Genomic DNA, 13,473 nt, shown 5'->3' on the forward strand with positions numbered 1-13,473 from the left:
GCCGGCCCGGGCGGCGCCGCAGAGAGCCCGGAGCGGCGGGAGGAGCCGCCGCTGCCCTCGGGGCACCACCGGCCGCCGCTCCCCGCGGAGCGAGGAGGAGGAGGAGGAGGATGGACGAAGCGGCGGGGGAGCTGAAGCAGGCGCTGCCGGCCGTGGGCGACGGCGCGCACGTGCACGTGGAGGTGCTGCGCAGAGCGTGCAGGTCCGTGGGGCTGCGCGGAGCGGGCGGGTCCGTGGGGCTGCGCGGAGCGGGCGGGTCCGTGGGGCGGGCGGGTCCGTGGGGCTGCCCGCGGGGGCCGCGGCTGGCGCCGTTGGGTCAGGGCCGTGGGGGAACGGCGGCTCTCCCGAGGTCCTGGTTTCCGCAGAATGGTGCGTGAGCGTGTGTGGAACAGGAGGCGTTTTAACGGAATAACGGAGGCTGGAAAGGGGGGCTGCAAGACTGGGCGCTTCAGGGGCATGTCCCGAGACCGCAGCGCCTCCGTGCAGTGGGCTCCGGTGTTTGACCCATCCTGCTCATCAGAAATTGCTGCTGTGCCTGTTGCCCCTTGTCCTTGTGCTCCGCGTTCCCCAGAGATTTGCTCTGCTCCCCTCAGCTGGTCCTTCCAGAAGAGCCTCCTTTCAGCAGCAGTCTGGGTTTGGTGCGATCCAGTCTCATTCCCCCTTGGCAGCTCCACTCGCTCCAGCGTGTCAGTGGTGTGGCACAGCACTCCCGAAGGATTAGCTTTCCCTAATGCACCGGCTGCACTTTTGCTTGGGCAGGCTGAGGTGTAATTGTTCCCCTTTATGGAAGAGGGACACCGCTGACCACATTTTGCAGCCTGCTGTCTACATCTCCAGTTCTTACCAGTCTGGCTACCAGAATCCTCTGGTAGAGCGTAACCAGGGTCTTTTGGGACATGCAACATCCCCTGCTCTTTTTGTTGGGCCTCAAAAGATGAGTTACATCAGTGGCAACAAACAACCTTTTGAAACAACCTTTTAGAAAGCTTAAAATGGTATTCTATCTATTTTTATCTTTTACTGGGGTTCATACAGCACATTCCCCACTCCAAGGTACCGCCTGCCCTCAAGAGTGTATGTGTAACTGGGCTTCTAAGCTAAGTGTACTAACTCCAGCCTAGTAGCTTAGTTCTTCCCCTGCCAGTGAAACACAGCCACGTTGTGTGACTGATTTTCATTCCTGAAAGCTTCTAGCTATGCCGTGCCCAGCACCATGATATGATCACGAGCAGATCAAATAGCATTCTCTGAGCTGTACCTATTAATGCACAAATTAAAAACAGGTATCAAAGTTGCTGCTTTTGCCAGCAATCTTAAGTTATTTATTTAGTAGAATCTGTTTTTCATGTAGGGTTAGTGTTTTAAATAAAAGTCTCTTTTATTGTATAAATGCTAGTGCCACAAACAATGCTGTTTCTTTCTTATTAGCACAGCAAAGAAAGAAGATATCAGGACGAGCGTCTTAAAGCTGTTGAACAGACATAATGTTGTGTTTGGAGATTACAAGTGGACAGAGTTTGATGATGGTTTCCTCAACAGCAACGTGCAGTCTGTGTCAGTTGTTGATACAGAGCTGAAACTGAAAGAAAGACAGGTATCCACAGTCAGTAATGTCCAGCCTTGTTCGTGTGCGTGTGGTCTAGTGGTATCTACATACCACTGATTGTGATAAACTCAGCAAGACAAGATGCAGAGGAAGATGTCATAGCTTTTACTAGACAGATTTGTACAACTAGGAGAATACGGCCAAGCTTTTGGGCCCATAACTGTTTTTACAGTCTAAAATATAAAATATAAGCAGTAGGCTTCTAAGCTGAATGTCAACTGAGTACTGTAATTTTTTCCTGTTATAATTAGTTTTGATCTGAGAAATAGGATATAGGATGTGTGTTTTCTGTGTTCCCTTTAGCCCATTGACCTGAGCAAAAGTAGTCTTTCTCTTCATATTTTCCATCTGAATGAAGAAGGACCAAGCTCTGAAAACTTAGAAGAAGAGAATGAAGATATTGTTGCAGCTAACCACTGGGTGCTACCTGCAGGTACCCTTGCGATATTTCTGGAAGAAATAGAGCATTTATAATAAAAGAAAAAACTTGGAAGGGCTAAGAGTTGTAAGAGTGTTTTATAGGGTTGCCTATTAAAGGTTATTTTTGCATATATTATATAGCATGGTTCTTTTTAGAACCAATATACTGTGATTTTTCTTTTAATGCAGTTTTTATGTTTTTGACTGAACTACCACACTACCATAGATGATACCACAATATTTCACGTATTTCTGTAATACAAAATAGTGGGTGGGTTAAAAATAGTACAAAATCGTACGAAATAGTGGGTAACGGCTCTTGTGAAGTAAAGCCTGAAAGTGTACACACAAAATTAGAAGCATACAAATATCTAACCCTGCAAGCTGTATTGCAAATATAAAAACCAACAAGAAACTCACAACTTTATAAATTCACTTTCCAGAGATCATTATTGGCTTTCAGTTCCGAGAGCGTGCTGCTCTTGTATTTTCAAACAGAAGTATATAATCTGGCAATAGTACAGTCTCTATGTAAGAGCTGTACTAAAAACACAGCAGAGCAGGCACAGGACCTGGAAGTGATCTGCTCAGCTTGTTTTTTTTGTGGGTCCTCGATTCTTGCATCTTGCCTCTTAATAAATTAATCTTGCTTACAATAAGGTTGCGAAATTCTTTGCTGTTCTCTGATCTTTAGAGAGAACAGCAATTTGTCTAGGACATTTCGTTACTGTGAAACTACACTAGACCCTTCTGAAAGTAAGACCATCCTATTCAGTAGGGCCTGGTCTGCTCAGTTACTCTCATGAGCTCAGGGAACCTAGATGGTGGAACCTAGATGGTGGAAGCATAGAAGCAAGCTTTGGGTCAAGGATATGGTCAATCTGTGATGTTTCTTGTTCATTCCATACTGTGGAAAGCTTAAGTATCCATTGTATTTCTCTCTTTTAAGAATTCAGTCTGGTATCTTGAGAGGAAAATGAGAGGCCACAAAATGAAGCACCAAAAGTTCCACAGGAACTTAAGGAAAAATTTCTTGACAGTGAGGGTGCCAGAGCCCTGGCACAGGCTGCCCAGAGAGGTTGTGGAGTCTCCTTCTCTGGAGTTCTTTAAAACCCACTTGGATGCCGCCCTGTGCCCCGTGCTCTGGGTAACCCTGCATGTGCAGGAGGGTTGGACTAGGTGATCTCTAGAGGTCCCTCCCAACTGTAATGATCCTACGATTGCTATGATTCTATCTTGATGCAATTCCCATGTGTTGTGGTAGTTTAGCATTATTCACCGCAGTATTTTTGCTTTCATCTGCTGAAAACAAGCAAAGGCTTGAAAAGATTGAAATCCAAGTCACAACTTTATTTATTTTTTAGCATTATTCAGCAACATGACTTTTTTTCTTCTTTTCTACATATTGGTGCATATTTAAAAGAAAAAAAAATAAAATTGAACTTAGAAAATCCTCTCAGCTTTTCATAAGTCTTTATCTTGGATAAATGTAGCTCATTCTCCTGTTCAAGGTGGTGGGGGTTGGGCCATGATTCCAATAGGAAGAATGAAATACTAGTATTTTTCTATTAATATTAAAGGTTATCGAGGAAATATTAACCTCCATTCACTATTATTTGAGGGAAAAAATGATGTAAGCTGATGAATATGTACTGTTTAAGTAGTGTTCATGTTTTTCAGAGGAATAATCCATGTATTCTCACTGTTCAAAAATGTGTTTTTTATTCTCAATTTTAGCTGAGGAATAGTTTGAAAAGTGCCTGGTGCTTACCCTAAATATAAGCATGATGTATTGTTTTTGCAGCTGAATTCCATGGCCTGTGGGAAAGTCTTATATATGACGTTGAAGTAAAATCACACGTAAGTTGAAGATGAATAGCAACTTAAATTGCTTGAGAAGAAATAAGAGCTGATATATAACCTCTCTGAAGTTGTTGCATCTCATGGGAAAACTTATTTGAAAATAACTAGCTCAAGAAAGAATTCTCATGTCTGTTTATTACACTTACCTATTTTGAAGACAGTAATTTCCAGTGATCACTGTATTGTAGTTTCATGTTATTTTGGAAAGCTTTATGTTCCTATTAACAGTCCTGTATATTTTTTGACAATTGCTTACTTCTGGTATAACTTTAAGAGAAAAAGCCTGAACTGATGTATTAAAATAAAATGTCATATTTCAGACATCTGTGAGTGTTTACTGTAGTGATGTCTGCTTTGTGAGAAATTCCAGTCTTGCTCTTAATAGTTTCACTGGTGCCCATGCCAAACTATGACAAATTCACTTTATTTGGATTGTTTCGTATTTTAAGAAACTGGAAGTTTTAACAGTTGGAGGTGCTGTTTTCTTAGGAACATAAAGCTTCTCAGGAGGTTTACTTTGCTTTACTGCTCCAGACATGTTCAGCAGCCTGCCTCAAGAGAAGCAATGAATACTTTCTAAATAGAAAGGGGTGAGGATAAATTTACTTTATGAAAAGATCTCATTTTTTTTTTAAGGCTAACTGCATGTTTTTAAAGAAGGGAAGAGTAAAATCTGTGAAAAATAATGCCAAAGATGCTTAGAAAGATATATGCAGCACTATTTGTAATAAGTTCTCAATTTCTACGTAGTGAAGTCCCAAAAAGTTTACTATATTTTGATATTGGTACTTTGATATTGGAGCATGTTGCTCCTGGCGGTGTTATCAGCACTTCCCTTCTCTTGATGCTTTTCTTACCCTGACCTTGGAGAGAACTGAGGGAACTGAATCACCCACCATTTCCTGTCCCAGGAATTTGTTTGCTGTGATGGCAACTGATGATCATACAACAGAAGTGATGGATGCAGCTAGGTGGAAGGGTACACTGTCTGTTTCTGGTAACAGCTAGTCAATTAGGTGGTTTAGCAATAAAGTCAGCCTGCATGGTAACTCTTCCTTTAAGTGCCCATCAAAAGACTGGACTGTAGTGCCCTCCCACTTTATTGGTTTTATGCATTCCCCAAGGCTGTGTTGCCAACTGCTAAAAATTATAGAACTGTAATACTGTAATCCAAAACTAAGCAATAGTGGTGTGAGATAAAACACATATTTATACTTAAATCTGTAGAAGCATAATCTCTATCCTGACACAAAACACTCATTTCCTAAGATGTCTTATATAGAAGGAAGACCATCAACAAACATACTCAGTCTTGTCCAACTTTACAAAACTGTTTTCCGATTTATCTCTGAAATGATGGAACTCTAAAACTATACTGTCCTCCTGATGTATTGAATACGTGAGCCAAATACTCTTGAGAGTAAGTGTATATTGATAGAAAGAGCAGTGGTGGCTTCTGGCTGTTAAAACTAGAGCTACTTCTGTGAAAGTAATTGTGGTAAAGTGACCATGGCTCTTTAAACCGTGGAACTGGCTGGATTCTGCAGACTCTGAAATGTTTGCTGCTATGTTTCAAATTATACTCAGATATGTATTTGTCAGTGGCAAATTCACATTGGCAAACATGCTTGATAAAGATTTTTTGGGGCACAGTTGCTGCATCTTACAGCATTAGATTTTTTGCAGTCTGCTAGGAACTACTTTATTATCTTATTAATGCAAATGGGTTAAAACATATTCCAGGAAACAGAAAATAATATGGTATCAGGTATTGTTATAAGTGCAAAGAAATATAGTTCATTTTGAACTATATTTCTGTTTTGAACTATTCATTTTGTTGTAGAAAGTCTATTACTTGCTAATTCTAGATAACTAAAATCAAATAACATTATTTTTTGGAAGCTAGCATTCAGGCAAAAGCATGAAACTTTCCTTAACTGGAAGGATAACAAACGTAGGTGCTTAGAGTCCCTGATACAAATGCTTCAGTAAAATAAAGTGTGACTGGAAATGCTTAGTTTGGAGGGTTAACAACAAACAACACGTGTATAGCCACGTAACAGCTAAACAGTAAGAAAAACTCAAGTCTTGGCTCTTGTTCTTGGGCAGCTTGGAGATTAAATCCTCTAACAATGCATTAGTTTTTCTTGTCCTTGTGGAAAATGGAAAATAATTCCACTTCCTTAAAGCATTTAATTTATTCATGTAATAGATAAGGAATGCCATTGGTGGCCAGTACATGCTATCCTTTTCCTTAAGGCAGGAAGGAAATGAGATTTTCGACATTTGTGGAAAGAAATTTTGTTTAGGATTAAAACCTGGATAAATCTTGAGCACAAGAGGTAATTTGGGATTGCTACCATTGTATTTGCTGATATGCCTTTAATCTTTTTTTCCTTTTCAATTAGCTACTTGATTACGTGATGACAACATTACTATTTTCTGACAGAAATGTTGACAGCAACCTGATATCATGGAACAGAGTTGTTTTGCTGCATGGTAAAAATCATTTATTCTAAAACTAGTAGATTAACTAGCCATCTATTTATGCTTTCCTTCCTAATATCTTCTGTGTGGTGAAATTAAGTAGATGCTGCTATGTTAGAGCAGCAGTGCTTGGGAAGGATTATCTGTATTGTGCAAAATTAGATGAAACCACATCAGAGTCGAGTCATTTTTAACACTAGCATTTACTGTGCTTGCAGGAATTGAAATTACAGAATTTATAATGCAGTGACAGCAGTAAATTGTTTTAATTTCCACTTGTAAATGACATTATTTATTTATTTATTTATTTATTTATTTATTTGCACAAAATGCAAGTGATAATGCCAAAACAGAGCACATTAGGAGCCATATTTTAGTTACAATTCTATTGGAATATGAAAAAAATCATTAGTTATGGCTACTTTATGAAAGTCTTTCTGTAATCTGGTAATATGTACACTACATGTTGTGTTCTGTTGTCAAGCATAGAAGTAATATGCCCATAATTGGATTACTATGAAGTCATAATTTTCAATCAGTTTTTTGTTATTTTGGAAATTACGCTATAAGCCAGATTGACATTCACCTGCATCTATTTTGTTGTAGCTTGAAATTGATTAATTGCAAATTTAATTCAAGACTACTATTCAGCAGTAAGGTTCATAGTGGAATTTTTTGCTACAAGTGATGATTCCAGTAAAATTGAAGTGGTAATACTTAATGCATCCAGCTCATGGAATAAGTAAAAATTAATATTTTCCTCCTTGATTTGTTTGTCAGTTTAGAAGATGCAGAATGACTTTCCCTGGAAACCTGTTCATTTTAGATTATTAACAATTTATCTACATTAGATTAATTTTGGTAATAAACTCTCAAAGTTCATACTGAAAAACATGTTAGTATTGGAAAATCTATAGCTATGATAATGTAAAATTCTACATTCTACCACAATGGTGGTATGAACTTTGAACAAAATTACTGTCATGTTGTTGGTGCTTGCCAGTTTCTTTGGCATCTGTACATCAACTTCTACACATTCATAGTCTTTGTTTATCTATTTGTGTACTGGTTTGGAGAAGATCTGAATGGCTGTTCCACAGGGCCTCAAGCTATATCCAAAAGCAATGTCCCTAACATCTATGTTTTATTCTGTAATTAAATTCAGTAGTTAAAAAGATGCTACCTGGCATTCACAGTCTGACACGGGTGGTGTGTAATGTATTGTGTGGATTTGGTTTGCATCTAGGACCGCCAGGAACTGGTAAAACTTCACTCTGTAAAGCACTGGCCCAGAAGCTGGCAATTCGACTGTCGCACAGGTGATTTTGGTTTTTTGTTTTTCCTTCTTTCCCCTTTACCCTACCCAAGATTTTTACTGTAGTTTGCCATTGTTATATATCTTCGGGCTACAGCAAAAGAAGGTAGTGCCAAGTAGTACTTGGCAAGTGTTCATGTTCATAGAGTAGCTGGCCAACAACAAGTTTGATGCTATATGAAAGAAACTGGATATATGTCTTAAAGCATGTAGGTATTTGTGACCAGGAATGTAAATGCATTAACAATTGAATTTGTTTTACTTGTTTATGCTCATACTTATCAATGAAGACTAAAAGGTGAAGGAGTGTAAAATATCAAGCCTTCTACTTTTATTTTCATATTTGAGAAAGCCTGTGTTTTTAGTGGTTAGTGATCTATGAACCAGTTTGTTTTATAATCAAATGGTCTGAAGGCTACCCTTGGCAGAGGTCAGTTTCTATGTAAGTCTAGTAATAGGGTGGCAGAATGAAAGAAATTTGATGGCAATTTCATGTGAAGCATTCTGGTGAGAAAGGTTTTTGTAATTTAAAATTATACTAAAATAACCATGATGTTTATTAAAAGTATTGATTTAGAATACCAATTAAGAAAATTCTGACGCTGAAATGGAGGGAATGAGATTTAAAGAAGTCAGTGATATAAATGACTTTTTTATAATATAACATGGTTCTTTTTTCCTTTCATACTTTAGGTATAGATATGGACAGTTAATTGAGATAAACAGCCATAGTCTATTCTCTAAATGGTTTTCAGAGGTATGTATTGATCTAATGTATTTAGGAGTTTTTGTGTATTGTTACAAATTACCAATATGTCTGATTAACTGGATTCATAAAATGCATATGTGCACCATAGGTTATTCAGAATACTTAAAGTGTCTAGAAGGACTTAAATAGAAGCTACATGAGAGATTTTTAAAAACAGATACATACAGCTGTAAATATAGTAAGATTTGGTAAGTTACGTGATAAGGAAATATGTTAAACATACACATATATGCATATATATGGTCTCTTTCTAGAGTGGCAAGCTTGTAACCAAGATGTTCCAGAAGATTCAAGAGTTAATTGATGACAAAGATGCTCTTGTATTTGTACTGATTGATGAGGTATGACTTTAATGGTATTGAGATATATTAAATTTCACAGAAATTAAATCAGATAATTATTACGGTCCCTGTTCTTGAAATACAATGAAAACATTTTTAGACTTTTTTGTAAATTACTTTGCCTTGAGCAGAAGTGTAGAGGAAGGATGTTTAATCTTCAGCTACTGCAGGCTTGAGAGATTTGTTTGTTTTATTTTTTTTGAGCTGAAATAAAATGAAATGAAACCTTTCTTGGTGACAGCTCCTTTGTTCCTGTTTGTTAACGGGTGTAGTATAGTTTGAAACTTCAGAGTACCCTGAGTTTGTATTAAAATTATGCTCTTACATACATTGTAAAGCTCAGAAAAGCTCTCTATATATGTTCCTACTTAACAGAAGCTGAAGCTTTAAATAACAGACTTGAGGATCAGATGATGTGTTGTGTGGATTATGTGGTTGTTGTTTGCTTTCTAAATGAGCATTTCTTTTTCCTTTGTAGGTGGAAAGCCTCACGGCAGCCCGAAGTGCCTTCCAGGCAGGAACAGAGCCTTCAGATGCTATTCGTGTGGTGAATGCTGTACTGACGCAAATAGATCAGATTAAAAGGTAAACTCATATTATTACTGCAGAGCAAAATGTACCTGGCAGCTTCATGGTTCCTAATAAAAGCTAATTCTCACTTGGAATGCTAATCCAAAAATACTGTGTAATGAACTATTCTCTTATTAATTGTGCTAGCATTACTGCTTATTGCATAAAATGGCTCAAATCATAAGAAAGAAGGCATCAGTTTGCCAGTTGCAAGAAGAGAGAATTCTTTTGCATTTGAACTAAAAATCTGCTTTTATCTTGAAGGTACCCCAATGTAGTTATTCTGACTACTTCAAATATTACAGAGAAAATTGACTTGGCCTTTGTAGACAGGGCTGACATAAAGCAATATATTGGACCTCCATCTGCTGCAGCAATTTTCAGAATATATCTCTCTTGCTTGGAAGAACTGATGAAGGTAACATTTTCAAAGTAGGACTGTAAAACATGCTTTTAAAATAATTTTGGTATTTTTACTGTACTTGCCAACTAATAATTTTATCCGTTCTCCGTATTTCCACTCTAACTGTAGAATTTGATTTTAAATATGCTTTTGAAGTTTTCATACAATGTATGCAACTCGTCTTTCTAGTGTCAAATCATATATCCTCGTCAGCAGCTCTTGACACTCAGAGAGTTGGAGATGATTGGCTTTGTAGAAAATAATGTCTCAAGGTTAAGTCTTGTGTTAAAAGAAATCTCAAGGTAAGATTTTTTTTTTTTTTAAATTCTGCATGATAGATGATCATGACACAATCAAATTGTGGAATTATATCTGAAAGCAGTTGAATGTAATAATAGGCAGAGTTTTGAAATGTCTCAGTTTCTTTGGTTTAGGAATTAGTGTGAACCCTTTCAGGGAGCAGTGAATGGAAGCAAGCAGGATTTGCAAACATTTCTGCATCTCAAATCTGGTCCAGCTTCTGGTATTGCTTCTGGCTTTTGCATTCCTCTAGTGAAATTCCTGCCTGCCTGAATTTGTGAGATACCTGAGGTTTCAGTGGATATTGTGAACTATAATGCAGTTCAGCAGAAATAATACTGACCTTCTGTTCTGCTGAGAAAATGTCTCGGAATGCCTTATAATCCACCAAGTAGTCAGTTTTTATAAGGCAAAAACACATTGGTGAAGGGGAAAAGCTTGATAAACTTCTAGTGTAAATGGAGGGTGTCATGTTTTGCTAAGACTGCTGTTACAGCAAATAATGTTTCACTGCAGTGTAAAAATGCTTGATATCATAAACATCATTTCTGCTGTTTCAATAAACATTTATTTCCATTGCTCTGTTCTCTGTAGAACAAAATGGCATCTTTGTAAAACTGTTACATTCAGAATACATACAAACTTTCTGACTTCCTTTTCCTGAAATACTAGCTTTCAACCAGTGGAGTACAGGCACCTAAGTTCTGCTAGGCATATAGGCTTGGGCCCTACCCTGCAAACAGTGCACATTCTACACGTGAAAACAAATTTAGCAAGTCAGCAAGTGATATAAATAGTAGTGTCTTTCTAAGCATGAATGGAAGGTTATGTCTGTACCATATTCTGTCAGTGTAGACATTCACAAGACGCAGCACAGCGATGCCACAGAAGTGCACCACGAAAGCATTGGCAAGTAAATATAATTAGACTATATCTGAACCTGTGCTAACTTGTTTCGTCAGACCAAATATCCTTTTTGTTTCTGAATAACCGTGCAGAGAACTCTGGTCTATCAGCAAGTTCAGGAATACTATGCTCATAATGAAATAAATGACCAAAGCACACTCTCATAGATGCTGTTCATAGAAGATAACTGAAAATGACACTAGCAAATGAATTAGTAAGGGGGGGGAGGTGTGGTTTTTATTGTAATTTAATAGTTGTGGAACTGTATTAAGAAAAAATATTATTAGAGTGTGGCATGCTACACAAGTAGAATAAGAATGGCTATCATGAGTGGGATGTCTCTTTTTCTGCCTGCCTGTTTTTTTCTTTTTATCCAGTAGTGGAGGCTGGAGTTGTCTATTCCCCTAACTTTTTGCTTCTGACAAAAGTGCTGCGAGCCATTTAATATTAGATATTATGGTGTGAGTTAATTTAGAGGCACTTACATGATAAGCACAGAAAAAGGTTGTCTTCATCAGTGAATATTTAGCACTTAAGCAGCACTTGTCTGTTTTATTGTAGAAAAAGTGAAGGTCTCAGTGGCAGAGTCTTAAGGAAACTTCCTTTCCTAGCACATGCACTTTACATTCAAGTAAGTATATCCTATTCATTTTGGTTTGACTTTCCGAGATGGGTAGGAGAACGTTTGGACAAAAGCCCTGAATGCTTTTAAATCTAAATTATAATGTTTCTTCTGTTTTCTGGACTGAAACAATTTTGTGCTGCCTATAATTTAAAATGAGACTGAAAAAAACCTGTTAGAATTGACCTGTCCAACAACATTCTACTTTAACTGCGTATTGTAACAGAATATTGATACTGGGTCTCTGATACTTTCTTGCTGAAAGTCCTCCACCACTACAAAAATATTTTTTTGAAAACTTTCTTGAGTTAATCAGAAATATTGATTTGCTTCAATAAGTTTTCACAGTGTGACTTGGATTTTATGTTAACTTGTATAAAATAAAGCTGTAATGTTATGTCTTGTTGCATTTTGAAAGTATTGGGAATTCTCTTTTCAATACTGTGCACGAAATACGAAATACTATGCCTACTTATTGCTACAACGCCTAACAAAATGTTCTCTTATTTTTCAGTCCCCCAGTGTTACAATGACCACATTTCTTCAGGCTCTTTCACTTGTAGTGGACAAGCAATTTGAAGAAAAAAAGAAACTTGGAAGCTGTGTGTGACACTACTGTTTTGTAGTTGTATTGTTGCCACTGAAACATACATATTTTTGAATACAAAATGTGCACCTTTTATACATTTGTTAGATTGTCGACACCTGAAGAAACCTGTAATGTCTCATCTGATTTTTGACAACAGTGATAAATAAAAATAAGAAAGTTTGTAGCACACTTCTGAAAAGCTTAGTTTCAAGACCCTTAGAAACTGACATTTAAAAAATAATTACACCTTTTCAAATAGAAATGAGCAGATTTCTGTTCCTAGTTTCTTAATCGCTGTCTATCTGGGAATCAATTTTTATGTCTTCTTTTTTGTTTTTAGAAGCTATAAAATTTCAATCTTTGGCTCTGATATTTTTACAATAAATGGACTGTTTTTAGGTTTTCTGACTAAGGATTGAAGTGCTCAGTGATTGCCAAGGCCTTTCATAATAAGGCTTTTTTATGTATTACTTTTTAATTACATCAACTTAGAAAGTTCAGGAGATATTACTTAACTGAGTTTGCAATACAACTTTTCTGCATTAATGCAGTGATAGACAGTGGAACATGTACTCTTGTTGAAAGAAGAATGCATTGTTTACAGGTTCTTCAAAAAGGGTGATTTTATTTTCTCCCTTTTTAAATATAAATTTGATGTTACAAATCATCTGTGGAGAAAAATATTTTCTAGTGGGGGAAAAAAACAGAAAATTCATCTATTTAGTTTCAACAGTAACAAAGTCAATTCTTGACTGTATAATAATACAGCAGAAAGAGTGAAATGTAGAAAAGTTTACAGATGAGTTTACTTTTCTTAAATTAATTTTAATTTTAAAATATCTAATTAACACATACCTCCTGCATATTTTGTTATTTCCTTGTTATTTTTATTCCTTTTTCTCATCGTTATACAATTACTAAGCAGAAGATTTTGTCGTGAACATTGATGAATGCTAAAGACTGTGCATTAAACGATTGCACTTGTTAGAATCACTAGTCAGTTTTTGGCATGGCATTTACATTTTTGTAAAGAGATCTCTATGTTAAGCCTATCTTATGTATCTTGCACTAATTTCAGATACAATCTTAGAAATATTATTCCCCATCCATCCATCTTCAAGGGCAGAGGGAGGAAAAATGTTGTACTAAAATCAAAAAAAAATCAATCATTTGGAGTTGAATACTCCAATATCCACTGCATTACTTCTTGGAAATAGTGGTGCATGCAAGAAGCCTCCATAAAAGTCAGGTATAGGAGGATTGCTCAGTGACAGAGTTTTGC

At 37.1% G+C, this 13,473-nt stretch overlaps 1 protein-coding gene across 1 annotated transcript; it reads left to right on the top strand.

Annotated features, from left to right (window-relative positions):
• The first annotated feature begins 110 nt into the window (after window positions 1-110).
• On the top strand, window positions 111-12,506 carry TRIP13 (thyroid hormone receptor interactor 13). Its single transcript, XM_026046159.1, has 13 exons — window positions 111-202; window positions 1,429-1,594; window positions 1,910-2,039; window positions 3,831-3,886; window positions 6,298-6,388; window positions 7,623-7,695; window positions 8,385-8,448; window positions 8,715-8,801; window positions 9,280-9,386; window positions 9,636-9,789; window positions 9,964-10,076; window positions 11,542-11,611; window positions 12,117-12,506. Exons 1-13 carry the CDS (start codon window positions 111-113, stop codon window positions 12,210-12,212), a joined length of 1,299 nt encoding a protein of 432 aa, XP_025901944.1. The 3' UTR covers window positions 12,213-12,506.
• The last annotated feature ends 967 nt before the right edge of the window (window positions 12,507-13,473 follow it).

Source organism: Nothoprocta perdicaria, unplaced genomic scaffold (assembly GCF_003342845.1).
Source record: "Nothoprocta perdicaria isolate Ctin4 unplaced genomic scaffold, notPer1 scaffold_422, whole genome shotgun sequence".
NCBI lineage: Eukaryota > Metazoa > Chordata > Aves > Tinamiformes > Tinamidae > Nothoprocta > Nothoprocta perdicaria.